We start from the raw sequence: 27,387 nt of genomic DNA on the forward strand, positions 1-27,387 counted from the left end.
TGGAACAAACACGAACCAGTCTGGGGGCCACGATGTCCCTCTTACAGGAACTGGGCTTCGCGATAAACTTCAGCAAGTCCTCAGTAGAGCCTTCGAGGACCTTGGTCTTTCTAGGAGCGGAGTTTCATACTCACACAAGCCTTGTAAAACCATCCAGCGAAAGGATACAGAAGCTACAAAGCAAGGCGTCGGAATGGAGATGCGGTACCAGGGTGTCGGTGCTCAAATACATGTCCCTGCTAGGGACCATGTCATCCTGCATTCCGTTGATAAACAACTGCCGTCTGTTTATGAGGCCTTGCCAGGAATTTCTAGCGGACCGTTGGGCGCAGAGCCAAGGTCGCTGGTCCGACAGACTGATCATCGACGAACAACTGGTACAAGCACTCTGTTGGTGGAGAGCTTCTACTCATTTAACGAAAGGAATGCCTCTGGTGGAACCGGAGTTCCAGAAGACGGTGGTGACGGATGCATCGCTGAGCGGATGGGGAGCTCATCTGGATACGTTACAGGTACAAGGCCGGTGGTCGATACAAGAGTCCTCCCTGCATATCAACCTGCTAGAACTGAGAGCAGTGCGGTGGGCTCTAAAATCTTTTCTTCCTCAATTGAGAGACTCCGTGGTGCGTGTCATGACGGACAACACGACTACAATGTTTTACCTACGGAAACAAGGAGGAACACGTTCCAGGTCCCTGTCGATGGAGGCACAGAAAATCTGGCATTGGGCCCTGCAACACAACATGCTAATCTTGGCGTTCCACCTGCCAGGTGTGAGAAATGTGGAGGCCGATGCCCTCAGCAGGGAAATGAACGAAGTTCACGAATGGGTGCTGAACGACCAGCAACTACAACATGTATTCAAGAAGTGGGGACATCCTTCCATCGATCTGTTCGCGACGAAGGACAACAGGAAATGCCCGCAGTATGCAAGCAGATGGCCTCAGCAGGGCTCACTGGGGGATGCGTTCTCCTTCCCATGGACGAACAAATTCCTGTACGCATTCCCTCCATTTCCTCTTATCCGGAGGACGTTGCAATGGATCATCAAGTACCCATGTCGGGTGATTCTGGTGGCCCCGTATTGGGCCAGACAGGTGTGGTTTTCAGACCTGCTGCACATGGCGGCGGCGGAGCCAATGAGGTTCAGGAAGATCCCCAACCTTCTGTCTCGACAGGAGGGTATTGTTTGGCATCACGACCCGGACAGCCTCAAGTTGACGGCCTGGCTCCTGACTTCGCCGAATTTGGTCAGCTAACGATTCCGGAGGAGTGTCGTCGTATTCTGCAAGCGGCAAGAGCACCTTCCACAAACACTTCATACTCGTACAAATGGAGGAGTTTCTGTCAGTGGTGTGGGGATCACCCAGGTCTGGTTCCGCAGTCGATTACGCCGGAACAGCTCCTTCCATACTTGCTGTTCTTAGCTCAAAAGGGCTTATCGGTGTCGTCGATAAAAGTACACCTGACCGCCATCTCCAGGTTTACACGTCAACGACATTCCGCACCATTATTCAGCGACCGCCTGATTAAGCACTTCCTTAAGGGTCTGTTTAGGAGTTTCCCTCCCGAGAAGAGATTTCCTCCGGTGTGGAGCCTCAATCTGGTGTTAGCGTCTCTTATGAAACCTCCTTTTGAACCAATGTCATCATCGTCTCTAAAGTTTTTGTCGTGAAAATTGGCCTTCCTGGTGGCCATCACTTCAGCCCGACGTATTTCGGAAATCCAAGCTCTAATGGTAGACCCACCGTACTTAAGATTTTTCAAGAACAAGGTGGTCCTTGCCACTAACCCACAGTTCATACCGAAAGCTCCTTAAGTGTTCCATAAACATTCCTCTATTGTCTTACCTACGTTTTTTCCAGAGCCATGCTCGGGAGCGGAGCGCACGTTACACACATTAGACGTGAAAAGGGCTCTCAAGTTTTATCTGCATCGCACGCAACCTTTCAGGAAAACGAGGCAATTGTTCGTGGCCTATGGTTTGGGTGCTAAAGGCAAAGCTATTTCAAAGCAAGGACTGTCAAGATGGGTATCGTCTACCATTTCGTACTGCCATTCCAAGGCTGGTAAGCCTCTTCTGCGACGCCCAAGAGCTCATTCAACTAGAGCGGCGGCATCGTCGACGGCGCTGTGGTCTGGAGTCCCTCTGGGGGACATCTGCATGGCGGCTACCTGGGCGGCTACACACACTTTTACCCGCCATTACTGCCTGCCACAACAACATGCCGAAGATACTCGGATGGGACAGGCGGTGCTTCGACACCTATTCCAATAAGGTACTCCCCGGTTGAGGGGTTAGATCTTGTTGCAATTATGATTGAATATTGTTCGTTTTCTATGTTAACTATTGCTGATGGGTACACGACCATAGGGAACGGACATTGTGAGGAAAGTATGTGAGTTTGCATGCACGCCTCCTCTTTTCGGGATGGTACTGCTAATTAATCTATTCTAAGCATGTGAATCCATGAAAGATCCAATGCTGGAGAAGGGAGTAGTTTCTTACCTCTAACTCCATTTCTCCAGCATTGGTATCTTTCATGGATTCACATGCGCCCGCCTGCCTCCCCTGAGCATGCAAACTGGTTCCCCCACTACTTTGGGGGCCGAAATCTGAGGGAGCGCGGGGGCGGGTCCTGTATTTATATCATGGCGTCCTGACGGCGCGGGCACGCATGATACAAAACGAGGTGGATAGGACGCATAGCGTCGAAAAAGTTTTCCTACGGGAAAGGGTCTATATAATGTACCGGGGATTCCCAGCCTGACGACGGGGAATATTCTAAGCATGTGAATCCATGAAAGATACCAATGCTGGAGAAATGGAGTTACAGGTAAGAAACTACTCACTTGTACAATGGGGATAGGGTCTGATCATTGATGTTCAACATGATTATTCAGCTCATTATCGTTCTGCTTTCGCAATGTTCTCCTCACAGTTCATAATGACTATTTCTGCTGTTACTGATTTGATCATTTGCTATATATCTGTGGCTTGATAGGCTTTTGGGTTCTTTGTTTTTAAAGAATTTGCGGTTGTGTTTATTGTAGTCCAACAGTTAACGGTAGAACTTTTTCTGTCAAATCACCCAGAGTATCAAGAATACCAAGTAGCTTTATTGAAAGATGCATGTGTTTAACAACACCTGTATCGTGGAGCTCTTTAAAAAAAAAAAAAAATGCAGCTGGACTGATGTCCGATCGTGTTAGTGGGCACCCTCAAGGTTGTCCATTAGAATATTAAACTACCTGTATTGGCCTTGCCAAATCTACTCGACCAATCGCAATTTTTAGGAAGGTAGAGTACCATTTGCATGGTACTCTACTTTACTGACTAGCATAATGAATTTCCTGGATGTTTGAAACTTATTGACATTTGCTGCAATCAAGCTTTGTTTTCAGTAAATGTCAAATACGTTTGTCTGTCTGTCCTCGGAGTGGCTGTAGTGTGCCAACCATGAAGTGGGCTTATGGTGACATGTTATACCATTTCACAGAAGGCACATTTTCACACCCTCTCCTTAAATTCTGTGGATTTCTCTTAGGTCAAGTGGGTAAACGCATTACTTGACCTGCAGGTGTAATAAGACTTTAATGAATTTGCAAGCCCTTCTGTAACTACAATATGCATTTTCAGCGACCTACATGGGAGATCTGTGCAGATTGCACCCTTTATTTGGACACAGAGATGTTATGTTATGTGTGCTTATAACGCGCCGGACGCCCGCAGGCATCAGGGCGCGAAGGAAACCTGAAAGATAAATTCACAACCTAATCCCAACTAGCAACTAAAACTAGATAGGCATTAAAAGCATGCCTTGAATATTAAGGTTTATTGGAACTCGAGGGTGTTCAATGCTTTCCTAAAACTCAGATGGTTTCCATCTTGCGGAAGGGCAGCAGCAACTTATTCCAGTCTACTGGTGCATTAACCGGAAAAGATCTGCTGCGCCCTACAGCACGGTTGGCGCAGGGTATGTTCAGTAGACCCATGTCGGCTGATCTTCAACATCTCAGAGGGATATAGAAGGAGAATTGTTTTTTAAAATAGCTCCGTGCCTCTCCAAATAGGCACCTATGGACTATCGTAATAGCTTTAAAATTGACTTCATCTTCTACTCTGAGGCAGTGTAAAGTTTTTCTCCCTGTTGATATGTGTTCTCTATTTTTAATTCCCTTGACTATGCGAACTGCATCATTTTCCATTACTTGGCACCTTTCTATCCCCCTCTTGGTGGCTCCAAGTAGTAAGGCGTTGCCATAGTCTAGGCGCAATGGTGGCTGAGTTTTCTTCATTAATAAAGGGTCTTGTAGCTCTTAGTAGGCGCAGATAGTATGCATTGTTTGTATACCGGTAATTAACCTGTACTTCTGAGGCTTCAACCATCATCCCAAGTGTTTTGTAACTTGGAGCATTACCGGGATGTTAGTTTCTTTGATGGTGAGAACTTTACAATCCACACCAAGCTTGGACCTAGCCTGTTGTGTTCCGAATATCACCAGTTTAGTCTTGGTGTTATTCAAGCACATCTAATGTTTCTGCATCCAAAGGTCTATAATGTTATAGACGTCTGCTATTTTTGCGCTGTCTATACCATAGACCCCTTTTAGTTGAAGATTTACTGTGTATCATCAGCGTAATTTGTAAAAAAATATGCCAATGTTTTCTAGCACATCACATAGGCTTCTTATATAAAGATTAAATAATAAAGGGGATAGACTAGCTCCTTGAGGGAATCCAAAAATAATGACTAACCAAGACTGGTTGACTATAATGACTGTTTAAATAAGATGACTGTTAAACCATGCCACAAAATGTACACTCACCACTAGTCATTGGTAACTTTCTCTTGCTAAGTAAGAAATATGTGGAGTACTGGCCATCATGGTAGGTTATGTTTGACTTGTATGCTTTGCCAGTAAATGATCACATGCAATGGGTATTTCTTATTTTTTTTCTTCTGGACTTCAAAGCACACCTGATGTTGGTGTCCCTAGATTTTAGTATTCTAAGTGCCCCCTGATGAAATCAAGTTGAATATGGGACAGTTTTGATGTTTGTAATTATTTTGGTGTCACGGTGGTTCACGATGGTGGAATACAAATAACATTCCATAAGGTTATGTCCACACAAAGATGTTCTGGTGAATACTTTCCCTTATGTGAGCGTGAGTAAAATGTTGGGCAGGTAACGATTAAGTACTTGCAAAGTCTTATTAGAATTCATTCATGAATCTTGCTTATATGGTCTTTGAAATATTAAGTCAAATCGGTCCTTCGGCTGCTAACTTTGTTATGGGTGACCACTGCTTTTAGGTGATTTGCCTCATACAACAGACAGTGATTGCCTTTTGCAGAAAAGGACACGCACATATGTCCATCCTTAGTTGCAGGTAGACAAAATACAGTATAAAGTTTGGACAAAGTAAATCTCCTGAACATCCTGCAGGCACCATCTGCTTCCCATTCTTTCGCAGCATTTGTAGGATTTTCTTTCAGCATTGTATCACGGGGCTAGGTACATCCACCTCACTTAGTTCAGTGTTTCCTTCAAGTATGCTTGCTATACAAGGGGTAGGGTTAGAAGAGAAGCTTGGGGCTAACCCTATGGAGGTGAGCAGGGTATCAGAATGTACAGCAAAGACGTTGATTAATTCATAACATCTTTTTTGACCCACATAAATAACTTACTAGAAAAAGCAAAGAGATAAATCACGAAATTTACAGGTATGACTTTGTTGCTCGCTGTGAACATGGAATATACATACAGTGCATTAAAGTCTCTAGAAGTTCTTGGAAGTGTTTTTTTCGTAGGATGGAGTGAACTTTAAAAGGTACGTAAAGCTTTTTCTATCATTTTAGAAAAGTGGGGGGAAAAAAGCAGATTAATGCAAATAAATTGTACAAAGGCAGAAACACAGTTATTTTCAGAGCAGGGTCCAACATTTGGGAAAAGTGCAACAGTTTGCACGAGAGCTCTAGTAGGAATTGAATGGTGGCAAACCCTTGTATTTGATGAAGGGGCCCCCCCAAATTAAAATCTAAATTAAGCGCTCCAGCAGTGCCAGAGGAGAACAGGTTCTAGTACCAGTGCAGGGGTGGTGTAATGTTGCAGGGGCAGTACAGAAGTAAAGTTCTCCAGTGACGCCTGATGGTTTCCGAAATGGTGCTCCAATGCACAGTGGACCAGCAGACCACTGGGAGGACAGATTCTTAAAGATGTTTCACCAGTTCGGCCACAGGAGCGTTCTCGTGGAGTGGAGGTTAAAACTCACTGGTGATACTTCATTCCTACGATGTCCACAGGCTCAAGAGCCGGATTTTGACAATGAAGTATGCATCGGGACATGCCATGGAAAGAGGATTGTTCTCTGGACTACACCTGAGAGGAGTTGGTGACCCCAGAGTCTTTGGGCTGTAGGTTCGGTGATGTAGTCGGACAAAGAAAAGAACGCACAGGCCTCTGGATCTTCACAGATTGGGGAGATGGGACAAGGTTGCTTGTCTTGTCAGCAGGTATCCTAAAATGGAGTCAATCTGATCTGGCCCAGCAGTCGCGGATGGTCATGTGCAGCAAAGTGTTTCCTACAGTTGGGAGAGATGGAGGCATGGCCAACATAAATGGGGCATACAGGCAGTTCAAAGGTGTTCCCCACAGGCTCATAGGGAAGGCGTTCCAGTCTTTTCCTTCTAGGTCCCGGCAGAGACAGAACTTTTGCTATAAGATTGTTTGGAGCGCTGAAGATATTTTTGCAGAGGTGCAGTACCCTTCCTCTTTCTTCATGTCTTTGCAGTGTGCCGGTTTGAATTCCAGCAGCAAGGTAAAATGAGGGTGGGTTGTGGATGGGTGGGTTCTTTTGTCCCCACACAGGAGGCAATGACTAACCCCACTCTCCAGTCGCACAGCACGCTACATTTAATTTTGATGGCAGCTAATTGTTGCCCAGAACTATGGTATCCCTAAGCATTCAGGGTACCACCCACAAGACAAAATACACATTTTTCCCAGATTGGCAGCTGCATATGCTAGTCAGAACTGATTGGGCATGTTTAGACTAGCGACGGTCTCCCAGGGAGACTGGCATCCTGAGACCATATAATTACCTCACTCTCACATGTGATGTGATTAATATTTTTTTGATTTATTTTCCCCCTTATGCCCCGCCCCCAGGTCTTCGAGGCAAACAAAGACCTCCCGCCCCTCCTTTAGGTATCATGAGGAGTGGGTCAAACTAGACTAGATAAACACAATGTTTCTATTTAGAGGAGGCCATTTTTGCAACAAGGACTGATGCCGCCAGCCTAGCCACATGACTAACCCGGATAATACATTAAACCTGGGATACCATTCGGGTACCCCTGTTACCGTTCACCTATGGCAGAGCACAGAAAATGCAGAGCCACCCTCCCATGGAGGAGTTGGATTAAGCCTGGCTGGAAGGAAAAAGGGCAACAAATCCAGCAAAAAGTGAGCAAAACCGTTCCAAAAATGGAAATCTGCCCTAACACACAGCAACATGTATTTCCACATTCAGCCATCTTATGCCAGCATGCAGCACCAAGAGCAAATTATAACACAACACATCTACCCTTCTCCCATATTAAGGAATGCAAACAGGATTTAGATACAGCAAAGTAGCTGCTCAACTCCATGTTTGCCTATTCTGCTTCTGATTGGCTGAGTAGGATTCTGTTGATGCAGTACCCTTGATCTTAAGGATATGGCTCTATAGCATATGTAATGAGCTTACTCAGTTGGGTACCTCTAGCAGCTCCCTAGCACTGTTCCTTAAACTTGAGTTTAAGCTCTTCTGTGGTAGTCGTGCATTCTGGTAGCACAGTGACAATTTCATTGGTGATGGAGTTGTATAAGCAAGTTGGTGAACTGGAGAAGATGTTGAACAAGGTAGACGAATTGCTGGAGCAGGGGTTATGTGCAGCGATGCACAGGCTTTGGTTCTTTCCAGGAACGCTGGTTGACCATGGCTCTAGCAGACACGCTGCTTCTCTGGATATGATGGGCAGGCTCCTTGAGCTCTTGGCCTCACAGAAGGGAGCAGCGCTCCGTGGGCTTCCTCGCTTTCCAGCATTCCACTCTGACTGTGTGTCAGAAGTCTCCCTTATTCCATCTTCAAAGGGGGACTGGCCCTCCTCTGGGTCTTGGCTCTGCAGGCCAATGAGCCTCCCTCCAGCTCACTCTCATTCCCTCTCGCGTCAGTGAGATGCACGTTTTACATTGGTCTCTGAAATGAGAGGAAGCAAGCATTTGGTTCTATGTGGGCAACAGATCAGAAGCCAAGCCAGGTATAACAAGCCTCATTATGAGTTTGGTGATATCCTGGTGATAATACCACAGAGATGCCCCCAAAAGGTATTACTCTTACCATCACTTGGTCTGGCATTATTACCACTGTATTACAGGTGGTGTTGGTTATGATATGATGTCATTTATAACATGCCTGAGCACAAGTGTTTCTAGGCGCAACAATATGAGAGGGAGAACGAGGGAGGTCAAGACAAACCATCTTAAAGTGTGACAGTACAGAAGTGCAGGGGAGAAAGCGGAACGAAGTGTCGGGGAGAGGAACGGGGAAGTGCAATCAGGGCAGCAATGCTCTGAGTGAGTGCAGCCAGGGCAGTGCAGCTCAGGGGAAATGCAAGGAGGCAGGGGACTGTAGAGGTTACAGTTGCAGCCCCTAAGTGCGCTGTAGGCCCGGAGACAGTGCAGGGGAAACTGATAATGGAGGAGCCAAGTACCCAGTGATACTTTGGGGTAGCCAAGCAACTAGTCGCCACAGCTGGCAGGTAGGTCAGCAGGGGAGACAGCGAGAAAGCAGAGGAGAAAATGAAGGTCTTGAGCAGCTTTTCCGGAACTTCAGGTGGTCCGCTCAAGTTTGAGAGGGGCGGGGAGGTCATTCCACAGGGAGGCACCTGCAGAGGAGAGAGATCTACCCACCACTCTGCCTGGAGAATCATCTGACCCTCAGAGTTGGAAGTAGCTGAGCGAAGAGCTCTAGGGTAGGTGTTTTGGAAGAGAGTTGGATGTAGTGAGGGCCCCGGCCACAGAAAGCCTTGCGGACAATGCAGAGGGTCTTAAACTTGATTTTTGCAGCCACCAGGAGCCAGTGGAGAGATTTCAGGGCTGGAGAGATGCAGTCCCTGGGATTGAGGCCAAGGATAAGTCTTGCTGTCCTGTTCTGGATTAGTTGCAGAGGGTGGAGAATTGAGGAAGGCAGATTGAGAAAGAGGCTGTTGCAGTAGTCCTGCTTGGAGAAAACCAGTGCTCTGGAGACAGTGAGCTTCTAGGGGAAAGTAAGAAAAGGAAGAATACCTCTGAGGAGGTGCAGCTGGTAGTGGGCCTTCTTGGCAAGGTCAGTGATGTGATGTGAGAAGGAGAGAGTGGAATCAAAGATGACACCAAGTTTTACTGCCTCCAAGGAAGGCGAAGCAAGAAGGCCAAAGGAGGGCGGCCAGAGTTGGATCGGGAAAGCGGAGTAGGGGTCCCAATGTGAAGGATCTCCGTTTTACTGGCATTAAGGCAGAGATCTTTGAAGGTGCACCAATCCTGAATCGCAGGTAAACGGTCAGGAATGAGCGAGGGAGGAGCGTGAGAGTAGCCAGAAAGAGCTTTGTATCATCTGCAGAAGACTGAAAGTTGCAGGAGAACGTAGTGAATCCGGTGGGCCAAAGGGGCCAGGTAGACACTGAAGAGCCAGGGTGAGAGGATAGAGCCCTGGGGAACACCACATGTGGAGAGAGAGGTGGTGGAGAGAAAGGACCCAAGTTGGACCTGGAAGGGTTGATCCAGAAGGCAGGTCAACCACTGCAGGGCCTGATCAGTAATGATCGATTATTTGTATAGCACCCATACACAATGTGTTTCAAAGCACTTCAGGGAGGGAGCATGGGAGAATAAAATTACATTCAGACTGTCCTTGAAACAATTAGAATGTGAAAAAAAAACTCATCAGCCTGACGACATTACAGATAGTGCAAGCGCGAGGGAACAGATAAGGTGAAAAGGGGGGGGGGAACGAAAGAGACAAACCAGCAGTGATATCACTATGCCTGATAACAATTGTTGTAGTGCATGCATAACAAGAGGGCAGGGGATGGGGGGGGGGGGTAGAGAGAGGGAAGAGGAGAGGAACAAACAAGTTACTATCAAAGCCGGACAAAAGAACGATTCAGAATAGTGCTAGGAGGGGGAGTTGGGAGGAGAAGACGAGATAATATCAGAGGTCATGGGGCAAATGATAAGAGTAGTGTTAACAGACATGAAAGGGGGGGTGGAAGGGAGGCAGAGAAGGGGGTGGCTACAAGACAGGCGGAAGAGGGGAAAGGAGAAAAAAAGGGGGGAGAAGGGGGAGGGTGGATGTGAAAGATGTGCAGATACGATTACTATGTCCAGGTTCTCACGGAGTCGATTGATCAGGATGGCGTGATTGTCTGTATTAAAAGCAGAGGAAAGGTCAAGGAGGATGAGGACCCAAGGAAGGCTGGAATCAAGATTTATTTATTTGTATTGTGTCAGTAGCTCTCGAGCTTCGGGCGCAGAGACAAGAACACGAAGGACAAATGATTTTAGTTTTCAAGTATGCAGGGGCTTCGCCAAAAATACATCTATGCGTGAGAGTGAGGGACTTAAATTGCACTCTCCTCAATTTTTAGCCAGTGAAGTTCTCTCCTGGCTTCTCTGATGTGCCGATTCCTGTTTTTTTGCTCAGTGATTCTCACTGCATTGTTTTGCAGAACTTGGTAGCTGTGGTAGAAATTTTTGTTGGATCCTAGAATTAGGGCATTGCCATAGTCTAGGCGAGATAAGATTGTAGCTCTTGCGACCGTGGCGCTGTTTTCCTCAGATAAGTAGGGTTTCATGGCTTTTAGTAAGCAGAGATGGTATGAGCACGTTTTATTTTTTTTTTAACGTAAAGGCTTTGGGCATCTGATCCCAGGGTTGCTTCTAGCATCGTCCCCAGGGTTTTAACCTTGTTTAGGACCTTGATTTGGGAATTTTTGATGGTGAAGGTGTTGTATACAGGGTGGAGCTTAGATCTGACTAGATTGGAGCCAAAGATCATAAGCTCGGTTTTGTTGCCATTTAGGCACATCCAATTTTGGTCCATCCATTGCTCTACCGCTTTGTAAACTAGGCTTTGTGTTGTGATGGGCAAAGTGCACAGCACCATTATGTATTCACATATCCTTGTATGTTGATTCACAAGAGTACTGTGTGGTGTGTATTTCGTACAGAGTAACTCTGTTATGAGTCATAAGGTTCTAGGAATGTTTGGTTTTGATGTGCCGGGACTGGTGCGTCAGCTGAGTTCAGTTGGAGCTATCGATCGGTTAAGTGCCTGCTGTCACGTTTGTCTTAACCAATAAACTTCTGTTGGAGTCTTGTTCGCTTGGCGTCATTATTTTCACATTGGCGACAAGGATTGTTGTGCCACTGGTTCATCGACGAGGATTGTCGTGCTACTGACTCGTTGTTTTCCCCTGCTGGGGCTGCGTCGGACCAACGCTGTTCATCCTGCTTCCGTGCGTGACAGCAGGCGGAGCGGATCGAGTCCAGTGGAATCGGGATCAAGACCAGGTCAGGAGGCGTAACCTGAAGGTTGGGGGTCTGGTGTGCCGTTGTGCTGCGCTTCCCAAATTAGCGCGTGCTCGCAACGTTGTTGCAGCCCGGCTCGAGACTGAACGCAAGCTATTCCACATGCCTGCCGTCTTCTGTGCTCGAGCATCTGTGAGGAAGTGCGTGTCTCCCTCTGACGTGGGAAGAGCTTCCCTTCCATGCTGACATTGTTATTAGGTTGCCGAGCAACGCCCTTGCATTCCTTTCTTTGGAATCTCCCTGTCTTCTTGGAGGGCCAGTGCTCTTGAACCATTACCATTGCGGAGATCGATGACGTATGGTCTAAAGAGTTTCCAGAAGTTTTCTCTGAGAACCTGGGCAGGCTCAGGCATTTTGAGCATCATATAAAACTGAAGATGGATGCTCAACCTATTGTTCATAAAGTGAGGCATGTGCCGTTAAACATGAGGGCGCAACTGCGTAGTGAACTGGATGATTTAGTTTGCAAAGGTGTGATTGAGCCTGTGGCGGCTACGGAGTGGTTTTCACCTATAGTGCTTGTGGCTTAATACAATGGGAAATTGAGGTTGTGTGTAGACCTATGTAGTCTTAATCATAGTATATTAGTGGAAAGGCATCCTTTGCCCAACTTTTCAGAAACGCTATCCACCCTTGGTGAGCCAAAGGTGTTTTCGGTTATTGACCTCTCTGCTGCCTATCACCAGGTTCCTTTGTCCAGAGACTCGCAACACCTTACGGCCTTTATCACACCCGAAGGCACGTTCAAATACAATCGCATGCCCTTTGGGCTAGCCTCAGCTGCCTCTGTGTTCCAAAGGGTGATGGAGGAGGTGTTGAAGGGTTTGGGAAACGTAACAGTATTTCAAGATGATATTTTGATATTTGCTAGTGATGAGTCAGGGCTGTGTTATGTAAACTAAAAGAAGCAGGGTTGACAGTCCAGAGGAGCAAATGTAGGATAGCTGTTGGGGAAGTGGAATACCTAGGACACAGGATTTCTAAAGAAGGCATTTCTCACAAGAAGTCACTAGTGGAAAGTATCAGTAATGCTCCCCAGCCTCAGGACAAGGACCAATTATGTTCTTTCATGGGACTAGCAGAATATTACCATACATTTGTGGGTGGGTTTGCATCCATCTCATCTCCATTGAGAGATTTACTAAAGAAAGGGGTGAGGTACGAGTGGTCCAAAGAGTGTCAAGAGGCATTTCAGCAGATCAAGGAAGGGATAGCTAAGGCACCGTCTTTAGGGGGATTTATATCGGTTAGGAAGACCCTGCTTTCAGTTGATGCAAGTACACTAGGATTGGGAGCTACCCTGACTCGGGTTGATTCTGGTAAGACTGAACATGTCATTGCATTTGCGTCCAGGCCGCTCAGAGGAGCAGAAAATAATTATTCTTTTTGAGAGAGAGGCTTTGGCCGTTTTATGGGCCATCACACGCTTTAGATTTTTTCTGTGGGGTCGTGCTTTCCTTGTCCGAACAGATCACAAGCCCTTAGTTCAACTGATGAATAGTTCAGAGTGGGCCAAAGGGTCTCCTAGGATTTCGAGGTGGATGGTGGAACTCATGAGCTATAACTTCAGAGTGTGCTACATTCCTGGGAAGGAGAACGTGGTTGCGGATTGTTTGTCTAGGTTGCCTGTGGGAGTTGGTGGAAGTGGTGAGATGCTGGAATATCAAAGTGTTAGTATTGCTGAGATTGAATATGATGCCATTGATAAGGAGAGATGGGTAAGTGCTGATGATGAGGACACTGAATTGAAACAAGTCAAGGTGTGGACTAAAGAAGGATGGCCTCACAAAAATGTGATTGGGAAGGAATATGAGAGGTATTTTGGGATTAGAGATGAGTTAAGCTTGTCCGAGGATGGGTGCAAACTCAGGAAAGGAATCAGGATTGTACCCCCCAGTGGAGTTAGATCTCATTTAGTAAACATAGTGCATCAAGGACATCTAGGTATGGGGGGAACGAAGAGGTACTTGCGGCAGTCCTTTTGGTGGCTGGGGATTGATAGTGATGCGGAAAAGTGTGTTAGAGGCTGTAGAGTGTGTGAGAAAAGTGACGAGACCAGGATCGTCAGAGAAGTGCCAATTACGCCTGTTAAAGTACCTAGTGAGCCATGGCAAAAAGTTGCGGTTGATCTGATTGGGCCAATACAGAATCTTGGTGATGGATACAAATATTTCGTAGTGTTAGTAGATTACTATTCCAAATGGATTGAATGGAAGCCTCTACTTGAGGCTACCACTGCTGAAATGGTGCTATTTTTCGAAGAAGTGTTTTACAGAGAGGGTTTCCCGGCAGAGTTGGTCACTGATAATGGAGTGCAATTTTATTCTGAGAGAATGCTAAATATTTTGAAAAAATTCTGCATCAAGCACATTAAAACAGCTTTGTATCACCCCAGGGCTAATGGCCTTGTGGAGAGAGCTAATAAGTTTATAAAGGGTGGTCTACAACTAGCTATGGCTTCAGGATTGAAAAAGCCTTGTGTTTTGAAGGAAATGATGTGGAACTATTGTACTACGCCACACTCAGTTACAAACATTTCTCCATTCATGTCTCTTAAAGGAAGGCAACCTGGCACGAAGCTTTGTCCAGGTTGGCTGGATTTGGCTAAAAGTGCCAATGTTGACCGAGGAAAAATAATGACGCTCATCAAGGAGGCACAGGATGTGTACAAAGGGAGGTTTGATGAGGACATGAAGGCCAAGGTGAACACTTGGAAAGTGGGGGATCTTGTACTCATTAAGAATCCCAGACTTGCGTCCAAGTGTGTGGAGAGGAAATATATTGGTCCTAAAAAGATATCTGCTATAAGGGGCAATGTGGTCATTATGGAGGGAGGTGAATGTTGGTCGATGTCCCGATTAGCGAAATGTCCAATTGGGGTTGAAAGCAATGAATACCGTGAATGCAATGATGGTAGCGACTGTTTTTTGATAAGGGAAGCAATCAGATGACGAATGGAGACTCTGATATCATCAGAGACAAGGTCAGGGAGAGTTAAGAACAAACCCAGTTGGTTTAAAGACTACTATGTAAAATAAATATGTTCCAAATGTAAGGGGTGAGATGTGTTGTGATGGGCAAAGTGCACAGCACCATTATGTATTCACATATCCTTGTACGTTGATTCACAAGAGTACTTTGTGGTGTGTATTTCCTACAGAGCAACCCTATTATGAGTCATAAGGTTCTAGGAATGTTTGGTTTTCATGTGCCGGGACCTTTGCGTCAGCTGAGTTCAGTTGGAGCTGCCGCTCGGTTAAGTGCCTGCTGTCACGTTTGTCTTAACCAATAAACTCCTGTTGGAGTCTTGTTCGCTTGGCGTCATTGTTTTCACATTTAGCTTTTTGTTGTCCTTTTTGATGGTCTCCACTTAGTTCAATTACCAGCTTAGTGTCGTCAGCGTAATTGCTGAAGAACGTGTTGATTTTATCGAGGACTATACAGAGAAACCTAAGGTATAGGTTAAACAGGAGTGGGGACATGCTGGCGCCCTGTGAACTCCACAGGCGATTTCTTTTTCTATTGAGAATAGATTTCCCCAGTGAACTCTAGATGTTCTGTTTTGTAGGAAAGACCTGATCCAGTTTATAGCTTCATCTGAGCAGCCTGCGTTTTTTTTTTTAGAGCTGTCTTGAGTAGGTTGTGATCTAATAGATCGAAGGCAGCGCTCAGGTCCAAGAGTACGAGCAAGTCGGCTTTCCCGATTAGAGAGCACATTTTCACAGGTGTTCAGAAGAGCAGTTTCCGTGCCTCTGGCTGCTCTCAAGTGAGACTGATGGACATGGAGACAACCAACAGATTCGGTGTGGAGAGTTAGCTGGGAGATGGTCAGCTTTTCCGGTTGTTTGGCCAGGAAAGGAGTGATAGAGATCGGTGATAGATGCATGCAGGAGTGTTGAGTGGAAGGGATCCAGTGACCAAAGTCATTGCAGAAATTAGCCAAGGCTGGGGCTAGTGTGTCGATGTGGTCCTTGATGGTTATGGAGGAGCAGGGCAGCACCTGTTTGGACGATTTTATAGATCAGACTTGTCTAGAAACATAGTCTGGTGTTGTCAGAGAGAATGAGGAGACTTCCCATTAAGACTCCAGGGTGTTTCAGCAGGATTACCACCAGTGGTAATACTGCTGATTTGGGTGCTTTTGGCCGGTAGGTGGGAGGAATTACCGCCTGCATGCTGCTGGAGTGGTTTCCTCTGGCTTACCTCAAAACCTGTAGTTTGGCAGTGTGTTAATGCAGCAGTAATTCGGTGGTAATTCCTTCATCACTGCATTACTGCCGTTCAGGTAGCACAGCGATTAGAGCACTCGCTTTTTAAAGGGCCAAACTCAGCCTTTCATCCTTCCTAGGTCGGTAAATGAGCACCACACACCGTGGGAAATAAGCAGCGCTCAGATGCCTGAGGGTTCGTAGCACTATATAAATGCAAAATAAATGACCATCTTTTTTACCACACTGCCAAGCTTGTAATGATGCCTAGTGTTTGAGGTCATTCCCAAATAGCCAATGAAGAAATTGGCATCCTGGGGGTCGGGGTGGGGGCGAGAGGTGTGAAGAAGGGTGGTACATACCGCCACTAAGGCTCTGCATGTCTTCCAAGGGGGTTGGGGGGGTGACCCCCCATTGCAATCCAGCTTGCCCTGTTCCATAAGGGGTATGTAGCTTAGTGGGCTCACCCCCCTAGTCTCAAAGCCATAGGAGGGGATGAATTGTCTGGATTTGTCACATCCCTGTCCATTAGTGTGTAGCCCTTCTCTGGGGGATTTGAGACTCTGGTAAGATACCTTCCTGTCAGTGCCAAGGTGTTTCTGGATTTTCTTCTGGAAATTCCTCCCAGGATGACGGAGATCAGTCGTTTTCCAAGACCTCCTTTCTTGGAACCCGACTGGAGTAAATCCGTAAAGGTGGGAAAGTCTGTTTCCATGATTGCGCCCTCTGAGAGACCTGGGGACAACATCTACCTTTAATGGGGTGTGGTCTTCTCTGGCCTAAGGGATTTTGGGGTAAATGGCCACGTCCCTGTGGACACAGGTTGGCATGATGGGTTCTGAAGTCTGATCGAATTTCCATTTGTTTACTACTAGAGTTGATCTGGACATTGGCCCAACATCACTCACCTGGCCTTGTTCCTGGAACCGGAAAGACACTTGTGGAGCAGAGGAAGATGTCAACCATCTTATCACCACTGGTTCCTCCAGTTTTTTTATTTTTTTATTTTTTTTTTTAAGGTAGATGCAGGCAGTGTCCTTTTTTCTCCACATGAAAACCTTGTGGGAATGGTAGGGGGGTGAGTGTGCATTGTTTTGGGTCTGTTCCATTGTCATCCTATACTAGTATTCGTGCCTCTTCCTCCTTTTCCCGGATAACTGGAAATTGATTTCCCAAACCTTGACCGAGGAAGGGTGAATATCCTTAAGGTTTCATATCTTTACTGGGTTGCCATAATGGTATTTCAAGAATTGGAAAGCTTGACTGGTCCTGGGCAATATGGAGGGGCGTCTATAGCAAAGTCTGATATTGTTTCAAGCTGGCTCTCTGGAGAGGAGGAGGGAGAGCATTAACACATTTTTCCTGGCTTTATATCTAGGACCTCGGTAAACCGTTGCTACCTATCCTTTGAATATATCCTGGTTTCTCTCTGCTAGCTTTGTTGGGGAGTAGATGGGTGTTCTGGTCTTTCCTCTGGAAAAATTGTTTTTCTACCTTTCCGAGGAGGGCTTTCTCTCAATGAAAGAGGTGTTCCTACTTGCATTGATCACCTGGTAATACAGTTGTAACTCACCTTTAAGTAAAGGTTCCAGTTAGCAAGTTTTAAGGGCATTCTCCCCAGTGGAACTGTGTGGCTAGCCTCTAAAAGTTCATAAAAAGGGCAAGTTTTCTCTTTCTTGCTCGGTAGTACTCTCTATCTTCTCCATCCACTCACTGTTTTCTCTCCTTCTCACAAACCTTCTCAGTCTTGGTTAACTTCTTCCATCCTCTCCTCCCGTGATCTCTCTACCGGGTAGAACATCAATGGAAGAAAACAGGATCTCTTGCAGATGGTAATATACCATCTTCTCTACATGCTTCCTATGATTCTTCCTTACTGGCTGCCAAACGACAATACTATGCTGACCTCCTTCTTGCTCTCTCCCCATTCCTGTTGTCTTTCAAGTTCTCAGACACAGGGGGTGGTTAGATTCTTGCCTCTTCTCAGCCTTCTGCTGTGTTGTGGGTCAGCACCTCCTGGCCTTTCCAGACTCAAATCCTGGCTTTCATTGCTTTCTAGCCCCGACTTCAAACAGTGTGACGGTTTGGATGTACCTAGGTCTTCTGCTGTCTTCCTCTGGTCTGGGGTCTTTCCTGAAAGATCTGCCCTCTTGGCTATCGGAGCGTTGTCCTACCTGGCTCTCAGTGGGGCTTTCCATCTCTGTATGGTGGGGCCACGCTCTTGGTCCGATGGCTGGGAGAAGTGCTGCACAGGCCGACTGTGTGGAGTGTCACCCTGATTCTGCCTTCAAGGGGGACAGCCCGTCCTCTAGGTCTTTGCTCTGCAGACCGGCATGTCTCCCTCCAGCTTGCTCTCTTGTTCTCTCATGTTGGTGAGATGCTCCTTTTTACTTTTGTCTCTAGAATGAGAGGAAGCAAACCATTGGCAACGGGTCAGAAGCCAAGCCAGGTACAATATCCCTAGTGTTTTGAGGTCGTTCTTAAAATAGGCAATGAAGACATTGGCTTCCTGGTATAAGGGAGGGTGGTCACCCCTAGTGGGATCCATCTTGCCCTGTCCCCTATGGGGTGGGCAGCTTAGCCGACCCATCTCCCTAGTCCCGAAGGGCGTGACTCCACCTTGGGTAGGAGAGGGGACGGGGGGGGGGGGGGGACTACCTGGATTCGATACAATGCATACAGGATTTTTTTTTTAGCACAGGAGAGTCCTAAAAAATAAAATAAAAAAAAAACACACCAGAGGCCACAGCATGTTGATTCCCACTGAAATCGGCCACCAACTAGTGGAGCCCAAACAGTTGCGTTTGAGGATTGCACACAGTGAACAAGGTGTCTTTTGGCACTTCCTAACCGTCTTGTGACCTCTTGTGGCACGTCTGCGACAAAACAAAATCCATTTGACTTTACATTAGAACTAGTCAGAGGAGGGGCGTAACTTGAACAGCAAAAGATTTGGGCTGATTGGGGTTTTCAACATCACACATCAACACAGGAATACATCTCATCAAGGGACTGTAATCTGTGGACCTGCACGCCCCATTTATGTTTGCAATTGTACATTTTAAAGCCTATTCTGTAAAGAATGGTTTTATACACTAGTAATTGTACAGGATTCATGTTACACCCATGAATTTACCATTTACATTTCTGTTCCGATGACGTTCAATAATATTTACCCAATGTTTCACTGGATGGTGTTTTCAGCATGATTCAAAGGGACAGGACATGCCACATTCTTGTGTAGCATGCATTGTAGTAGAGCCATGACACTGAATCACTGGTTTGACAGGTATGTCTTTGTTTCTTCCAGCTCTGCTTCGAGTGTTCTGCATTTAACCCTCAGTGGGTGAGCGTGACCTATGGAATTTGGATTTGCCTGGAATGCTCTGGGAAGCACCGGGGCTTGGGTGTCCACATCAGGTTAGTGTACATGACATGTCCTCATGGTGCTCAGAATGGGAAGTGTGTGGAGATGATTGCCAGCTGTTAGTGTCATGGATGCATACAGATCTGGCTTTTTGGGGGAATACGTAGAGAACATATTCTTAGGTTGCCTGTTGTATTATCAGTCTAACAACACTTTGACCTTGCACATAATGGCCATGCGCCATTTCTCATGATTTCATTTCTGAACCAACCCTCATCCTCCCACATTGAAGTATGCCTGTATCTTAATTGCAAGCCAGACTTGCCAATCCTCTGTTCTGCTCCACAGCTTTGTACGCTCTGTCACCATGGATAAATGGAAGGATGCAGAGCTGGAGAAGATGAAAGTTGGTGGGAATGCTAAGTGCCGAGTGTTTCTGGAGTCTCAGGAGGATTACGATGCCTGCTGGTCGATGCAGGAGAAGTACAACAGCAGAGCAGCGGCCCTCTACAGGGATAAGGTATACACGAGAGGCGCTGTTCTTCAATGAAGTACAGTGGTGATCTATACTTTTCATCTATTGAGATGGAGAAAAGTATAGGAGGGAAGTCTGTTTTTCCTTTTTTTTTTCTTTTCTTTTTTTTTTACACAGAGAAATTTACTATTGGGAAGATTAGATGAGGTACCCCAAAGAGTAGAAAAACACTGGAGCTTAAGGGGTGGAGGAGTGTGGGCAGTAAGTAATGGGGTTCCATGTAAACCATGCAATGTCTCTGTAGTGCATTACTGACAGTTTAATTGGTCATGTTCTTGGCATTGGTGTCATGAACAGATACATTTTTTTGTTGGAGAGGAAACAGACTAAAAGTAGCCAAGTACTTTATATTTTCTTGGAAATCATGATTGCAGATTTTATGCTGTTCAACTGTTTCCATGGCAACAGTGATGAATGATATGTTAAATGTTCATAATGCACAAATACATTGTAGTTTGTGATATCTTTGGGCTCTTTAATACTGCATTGTTTTCCTGAGACCCTGTATTTCTCCAGCAGAGGATGTGTCTGATGACTGCATTTATTTTATGTCTTGCTTCCCACCCACACCAGATTGCAACCCTGGCAGAGGGCAAAGAATGGTCCATTGAAACATCTTCTGCTAAAGACTGGACTCCTCCTCAGCCTAAAATGGCTCTCCCTTCAGCACATCGGTATGTTGTGAGTCTGATGCAAGCATGCTTTCAACAGATCAGATGTCTGATTTTCCCGATAAGACACAGGGTTTAATTGAGCTCCTTCTCTGCTTGTACAGGTGGTTTGTAAAAGCAATTATTTTGGAAGTGGTTGAAGGTTCCAGGCCATAATTCTGCTATTGCAGGGTGCTATAGTGATTTACCTAGAACTCCTATATGGAGCGCAGCACCTTACCCTTTTTGGGCAAGCTATTCTCTGTTCAGTCTGACTTTGTTAAATGTTGTTAAATGTTGTATGTGACTGTTCCCTCCAAGTATGTTGAGTGCTCTCTCAAAGTGGAAAACTCTGCCCCCTTATAATCGTGCGTAGATCAATGAGCTGGTGAATAAATAGACACCTAAAGAGATGGCTGTTGGATTTCTGCAGCCTGATGCACGCAGTGTGTGGTCTAGGCGGGTAAGTTGCCAGCTGTAGTGTAATATATCAGTACATCACAGGGTCTTAACTAATTATTTCTGATGGCTGTGGCTCTGCTTAGAATCACATGCTGTGCATATAGTCAAACATCTAGTGGAAATCGCAGAGTATTGCATCTTTCTTTTGGAGATCTAAAGGGGACGTCGACATGGACGTGACTGTAACACTATCAGTAATGTGACGTGTAGTGTACCCAATATCCCTCACGCGTAGAGGTCCCTGAGATTGTTTTTTTTCTGCCAACCTAGTTGGTCGCTTATGCAGAGATCAAAAGAGTTGTATATTGCGAAGTTCATTTCCACGACCTAGGGTCATCTAGTCACTTCAACAAACTCCGACAACTGCTTCGTGGGTTTCAGGCTGCCAACGATATCTACAACTGCTCGGCGACTGTCGACCGCGTGGCCTTGGCCCTCCGACCAGGCCCTTACAATAGGGAGTGTGGGGCCCTGGGTTTTATTCCTCTCTCTGAGAATGTATTTCTTTCACCCCTCTCTCTCTCATCTTGGTCTGGCTGCTGCTAACCTCTGCTATGGAGAGGACTCCTTTTAAATGCTGCCCGTCATGTAACAGCAAATTTCCCTGGAGAGACACCCCTCGCCGATACAATCCCTGTCTTCCTCGTGACCACGAAGAGAGCTCATGTAAGGCCTGTAAACTCTTTCGACCAAAGACGTTCAAAGACAGGCAGACTAAACGGTGGGCGCCTACGCTATGCAGGTCGAAATAGCGCTGTTGCGACTAGGAATCTGAAGGGACCATGGCTCCGATTTGGATGCCATCGACCTCTCAGCGGAACCTGCGTGCTCCCAGATGTCCGTCCCTGGCCCAGACGCACAGGCCACCGGCACTGTTATGGGGAAATCGCACCCCGGCGACAAGGGCACCCACAAACCACGTGTACATAAGCAAACCCCTAAGGCCTCTTCAGAGTCGTAGAAGAACCCTTTAACGCCCACAGGACTGCTGAAAATTGCGTTTGATGCCCTCCATGCAACCACATTTGCAGCATGGGACTGGGCATCCTTCTGGAACAGGTGCTCCCACTAAAAAATCCTGTCGTCGACCCGCCATCCAAGAGTGCATAAGCACAGACGGACCCGGGGGAGTCACTGAACGCGACATAGAGACCCTCTATACAGCCGCCAAAGCTTCCCAAAAGCCTTTCGGAAATCATTTAGACAGTCAAGGAGTACAATGGCACCCCCTCTCGTTGAGAGGACTTTTCTGAATCCCCCCAGCCCCTCAGCCTCTCTTTAAGGCCTTGTTAGGGAAGTCTCCCCCTTCTGGGCAGGCCTTCCCTCGTCCTGGCCAATCGGCTTCATCTCTATGGACTAGGGAAGGGTATGAGCAACATGGACAAAATGTCCCAGTTAATTGACTTTTCAGACAGATCTATTATACCCAAGAGTCCTAGGTAACTGGTCTCTTGCCTCATCCCCTCCAAATTGTAGAAACTCCCCACTGGGACACCAAGAAGACATCTTGCAGGTCTCAGATGACCCAACTTCAGAGGATTCTTATAAAGAGCTTAACCCTTTTGATCAAGAGCCAGCTGATCAGGACCCAGACTGGGAGCAGGCGGACCACCAGGGTCTATGGCTTACACAAACACATACCGCCAACCCAGACGCCATCTGTCTGGATCCCCCTTCTACTCCTCCACAAATAGAGTTGTCACCTGTTGATGTCCAGACGTTGTTCAGCTCCATTTTAGAAAGAGCAGTTAACCATTTAAAAACAATTGCAATGCACAAAGCCGCTCCAGACTCAGACTTTGTGGAGGATATCCTGATGGAGAAGGCTCCAGCTAGCCAAGCCATTCCTTTACTGAATTCTATAAAGAAGCGCCTAGCCCCTTCTTTGATGTCCCTGTCTCTCTCACAGGCAGTTAACCCCCGGATTGAGAAATTACTTCTTCCCCTGAATTGAGAAATTATTTCGCCCATAGGCCCTCCGACCCCCTCTACATCAGGGGTCATGCCACACCAGACTTTTCAGTTGTTACAATCACTTGGAAGAGGGCGGGTGGTATCGCTGTCCTCAGCAGAATCACCACCGGAAAAGACTGCAAGAAGCTTTACGCCCTGGGTAAAAGGGTCATTTTCCTCTGCAACCTACTCCACAAGGATTGCTAATAACACCGCGCTCTGGCAAGTTAGTGATGTCCAATGGGGCCTAGAGCAGGATGGTCTTCAGGACGTTCCAGAGCCCACCCGATCACACCTGCTGGCAGTCGTGGCTGAAGGCAGACCAGTAACCCAAAACCTACTGAAGAACTCGATGGACTCGGCTGAAACCGTTGGATGCACCCTCGCACACAGTACCCTGCATAAAAGACATTCCTGATAAAAAATAAAATGGGTTCAAACCCGAAACTCAGGCCTCTCTAATTAACAAGCCAGTGGAGGATTCCAACCTTTTTGGCAAAGCGGATGACAACACCCTAGAGACGGCAAAGAAAGAACACAAGACTCTAAAGTCACTTAGCCAGATCAGGGCTAAACCCTTTCACCAGGGTTGAGGCTCTAATGCATGCCGGTCCTTTCATGACCAATCCTTCTCCTGCTCGCCCCAGGGGCAATATGGCTCAGGAAATAACTCCTGATCCTCCGGTCAAGGTTCCTCCTGGTAATTTCCAATACCAGCAAAGAGACACTCATAGGGCAAGTGTAGAGGCAGAAACTCTACTCCCAGAGACTCACCGGCCTCCACTTCAAAGTGACTTGCTGGGTCAGGTCCCCTCCCACACTTCCTTGGTTGGGGGTTGCCTGTCTTCATTCATCCATGCCTCGGGGGGGGGGGGAGGGATCACTTCAGATCAGTGGGTACTACAGACTGTTGCGCACAGGTATTGTATCGCATTTCTCTGACCACCTCGCCACCACTTACCGAGAAGCAGACGCCTGTTGCCAGAACACCTGCACATCCTGCTGAAGAAGTTCAGGGCCTGCTGGAAAAGGTGCCATCAAAGTCGTCCCCCCTTTTCCAGGTAAACAAGGGTATTTATTCAGTGTACTTCCTTGAACCCAAAAAGGATCATGAAAGATGCATACAGTTAGGCAGGATTTGGAGCAGTACCCTTTGGGTGCACTACAACAACCTTGACATCCTGGTAATAGGAACCCAACCTTTGGTATAAGTCTGTACTAACAAAGGTTGGTAGCTGAGCAGCCAGGCTCATCTCAAGAGGGGCACAGTGACAAGTATTCAATTAAACTCTTACACACAAGGTTTCCTGATTAAACAATTATTAAGTTATTTAACAGTCATTTTGAATAAGCTGCCTTCAGAAGGGGCAATATAACAGTAACACACAGATACACTCCAAAATACACACTCTTAGTTTCTCTAAATCAGCAAATGCCCGTTTCTGGATGGGGCACACACGTCCTACACCCTCAGGTGTCTTAAATAGCTGGACACTGTGGACTTTAATAAATCACTGGTGCATTTAGTGCAATAGAGTTGAGTGTCAAAGAAAAGGGTTATTAGAATAAACAAGAGATCACACAAATATTCTGAAGCAGGTAAGTACTTTTTGAACCCCCCAATGCAGAGTATGTTAACTTTTGGAAGGACAGGTACAACACAATGTCCGAGGAGAGAAGGGTCATTCAGTGAGCCAGGCTAGGCCAATGTCAGTTGGACAAAAGTCTATGTGAGCTGAAGCACTTCTTACAGGTAAGTAATTCTTGCACAATATTTTCAAAGTCTTTGTAGAAAATGAGAATCAATGTAGAACCTACCACCAGACATTGCTACTCCAGCAAACGGCAGCGCTTTATCTGGTGTAATGTCAAGGGCATCAATCCTATTGATTGCTCAAGATATCGTCCTTTACCTAACTCGCCTGTTTAGGAAGGGTTTTCAATTCTCTTAAAGTCCACTTAGCTGCGCTTTCGGCATACACCACGTCCCAGAGCAAGGTTTCGTGGAGGAAAATGTGTGTGATTAAAGCCTTTATGGAAGGGGGGGTAAAGAGACTTATCCCCCTACCTCCAACCCAGTTCCTGTGTGGGACCTGAATGTTATTCTTACCAGACTAAGGGGACCTCCCTTTGAAACCACGCACAAGGCTAGCGTTAAAGCACTCTCCTACAGGACTGCCTTCCTGGTGGCGATCACTTCTGTAAGGAGAGTTGGTGAACTGCAGGCCCCTTCAGTTCAGGACCCATTCATCATGATTCACAAAGACAAGGTGGTTTTACACACGCACCCTCGCTTTGCGCCCACATTTATTCCATGTAAACCATTCCATAGAACTACCCACCTTTTTCCAGAACCCCACTAATGTGGCGGAAAGAAGCCTCCACACAATCAATGTAAGGAGAGCAGTTATCTACCATCTGGAAAATACAAAGCCACTAAGGAAAAGAAACCAGTTCTTCGTTTCAGTGGCAGCTGGCAGAGAAGGGGACCCTGTCTCTAAATCAGCTATTTCAAAGTGGAACGTAAACTGCATCACTTTGTGTTTTCTCTTGCCAAGAGAGATCTACCCTTTACGCCTAGAGCACACTCGACTCGGGACACAGCGGCTACCATAGCATTCATTGCAAATGTTACTCTAGATTCCATTTATAAAGCAGCAACCTGGAGTTTTGTACACATCTTTACACAACACTACTGCCTAGATACTCTAGTTCTGATTCTCAGGTGGGACAAGCGGTGCTAAGACATCTCTTTGCTACTGTTCCTTCACGCATCCCACCACCATGTCTGAGTACTGCTCACTAGTCTATGTACAGCATGTGATTCTAAGCAGATCCACAATCCTCCGAAGACTTGCATTACTCGCCGTAATAGCATTTCTGATGATTGTATCTGCTTGGATTCACATGCGCCTTCCTTCTATTCCTCCCCTCGTGGAGTAGAAGGAACAAGACTTCTTACACCACCTCTCTCGCTCACTCGGACTATAAGGCTCCCTCACAGCAGAAAAAATACAACCAGAGGGACCTCGAAGCATAAGGGATTTTGGGTACACTATACGTCACGTTAGGGGTAGTCTTACAGTCACGCCTATGTCAACGTCCCCTTTTGATCTTCGAAAGAACAATGCAATACTTCATGATTTCTACTAGATGTCGGACTATATGCACAGCATGTGAATCTAAGCTGCTACAATCATTAGAAATGCTATTGTGGTGAGTAATTCATGTCATACTCTTTCTGCAGATTCTCAGCAAGAGAAATACAGAACCATGAAAAAGGCACATTCTTTAAGTAGTGTAGCAAATATAATTGTAGGCAGCAAGGCTGCGTTGGGGTCCCATGATGAAAGTTTACTGACGATTTGGGTCTGATCCTTGCTCGCTGGATAGATCCAGCATCTGTGGACACTCAATGTTTTCCTTAAGCTTCTAGCTATTTGTTTGGGTGTGCTTGAAGACTGTCATGAAATCCCTCCTTAAGGGAGAACCTCTCTCATCTTTGGCAGATTTGCCTAGTAGGTATTGGAAAACGACCAAGAATGTGAATCTGGCAAGGTCATCACTCTTTGCTTGGTGATCGCATTTCCTCGTGGGACCAGGGGACAGCAGCCGCTACCTGATCTGACCCTGGGGTCGGCTATATGAGGTAGGACCAGGTGGGGGAGGGGACCCTCAGGGGGATGACATGGTATCATCAAAGGAAGTATCTGATCCCCAGTTCCTTTTTAGGGATGTTCCCTCCCTTCCTGGGGCCTTTAATGGCATATTGTAACACACTCCCTCAATCGCTTGCTAAGCCAATAGCCAGTATTCCTCAATATCACATGAAAATCAGCATGATAGGAAGAGGCAAGGAGTAGTAATGATTACTCCTAAAGAAACCCAATTTCAGCGATCTAGGTGTTGGGGCAATCCCATTGGCCCGGCACAGTTCAAAACCATGCCGGGAAAGGAAACCTGGAGTTCTCCACCGCAAGGCAGATCGAGGTACCAGCGATATTGCAGATGTCTCAACAACTGAAAGGAGCGAGAAGGAAAACCGTTGTGCGGCATGTGCAGGGCAGTTCTAACATGGCAGGACCTGAGAAAGCAAGTCATGCTTTCCGAATGCTGGAGAAGCTGGAACGCCGAGCGAAGACTGAGCGCCTGTCAGAGGTGCTTGCAGTGGGCGCGAGAGACTTGAGAGACAGAAAAAAAAAACACCTGATGATAGATTTTCATCAAATTTGCAGCAGAAGCGGCGGCTTGGTACTGAAAGCGTGCTTTTGTAAATTTGGTGTAAATCCGTCCAGTTGTTTTCTTTAAAACGGGCTAAATGTAAGTACAAAAAAATTGTGATATCTGAGTCCGGTGCGCAGACTCACTTGTCTGTCTGGTCGGCTGACAGTATTCTGATTGGCCAATCGGGCGCCGTGAAGCCCGCGGTCATCAGGCACACCTGGTGATTGGATGGGGGGAAAAACTTGAAATGTGTCAGTTTTCCTGAAACGCCCGCCATATTGGATTCGCAGACTTTCGGTGTCCGCGCGCACCTCAGTGGAAAAAAAAAAAACCCTGCAACATTGCACTTGTCAAACTCAACAATCAATCTC

General features: G+C 46.5%; 1 protein-coding gene across 12 annotated transcripts in view; it reads left to right on the forward strand.

The window, feature by feature from the left end:
* Window positions 1-27,387, forward strand: part of ARFGAP1 (ARF GTPase activating protein 1) — a 369,057-nt gene that overhangs the window by 66,929 nt on the left and 274,741 nt on the right. For all 12 annotated transcript variants that reach the window (XM_069650786.1, XM_069650787.1, XM_069650788.1 and 9 more), the window contains exons 3-5: window positions 19,136-19,245; window positions 19,541-19,712; window positions 20,301-20,401. In XM_069650786.1, coding sequence (XP_069506887.1) covers window positions 19,136-19,245; window positions 19,541-19,712; window positions 20,301-20,401 — 383 coding nt within the window. The remainder of the gene's footprint in view (window positions 1-19,135; window positions 19,246-19,540; window positions 19,713-20,300; window positions 20,402-27,387) is intronic.

This window comes from Ambystoma mexicanum, chromosome 3p, assembly GCF_040938575.1.
Source record: "Ambystoma mexicanum isolate Mex_15411 chromosome 3p, UKY_AmexF1_1, whole genome shotgun sequence".
NCBI lineage: Eukaryota > Metazoa > Chordata > Amphibia > Caudata > Ambystomatidae > Ambystoma > Ambystoma mexicanum.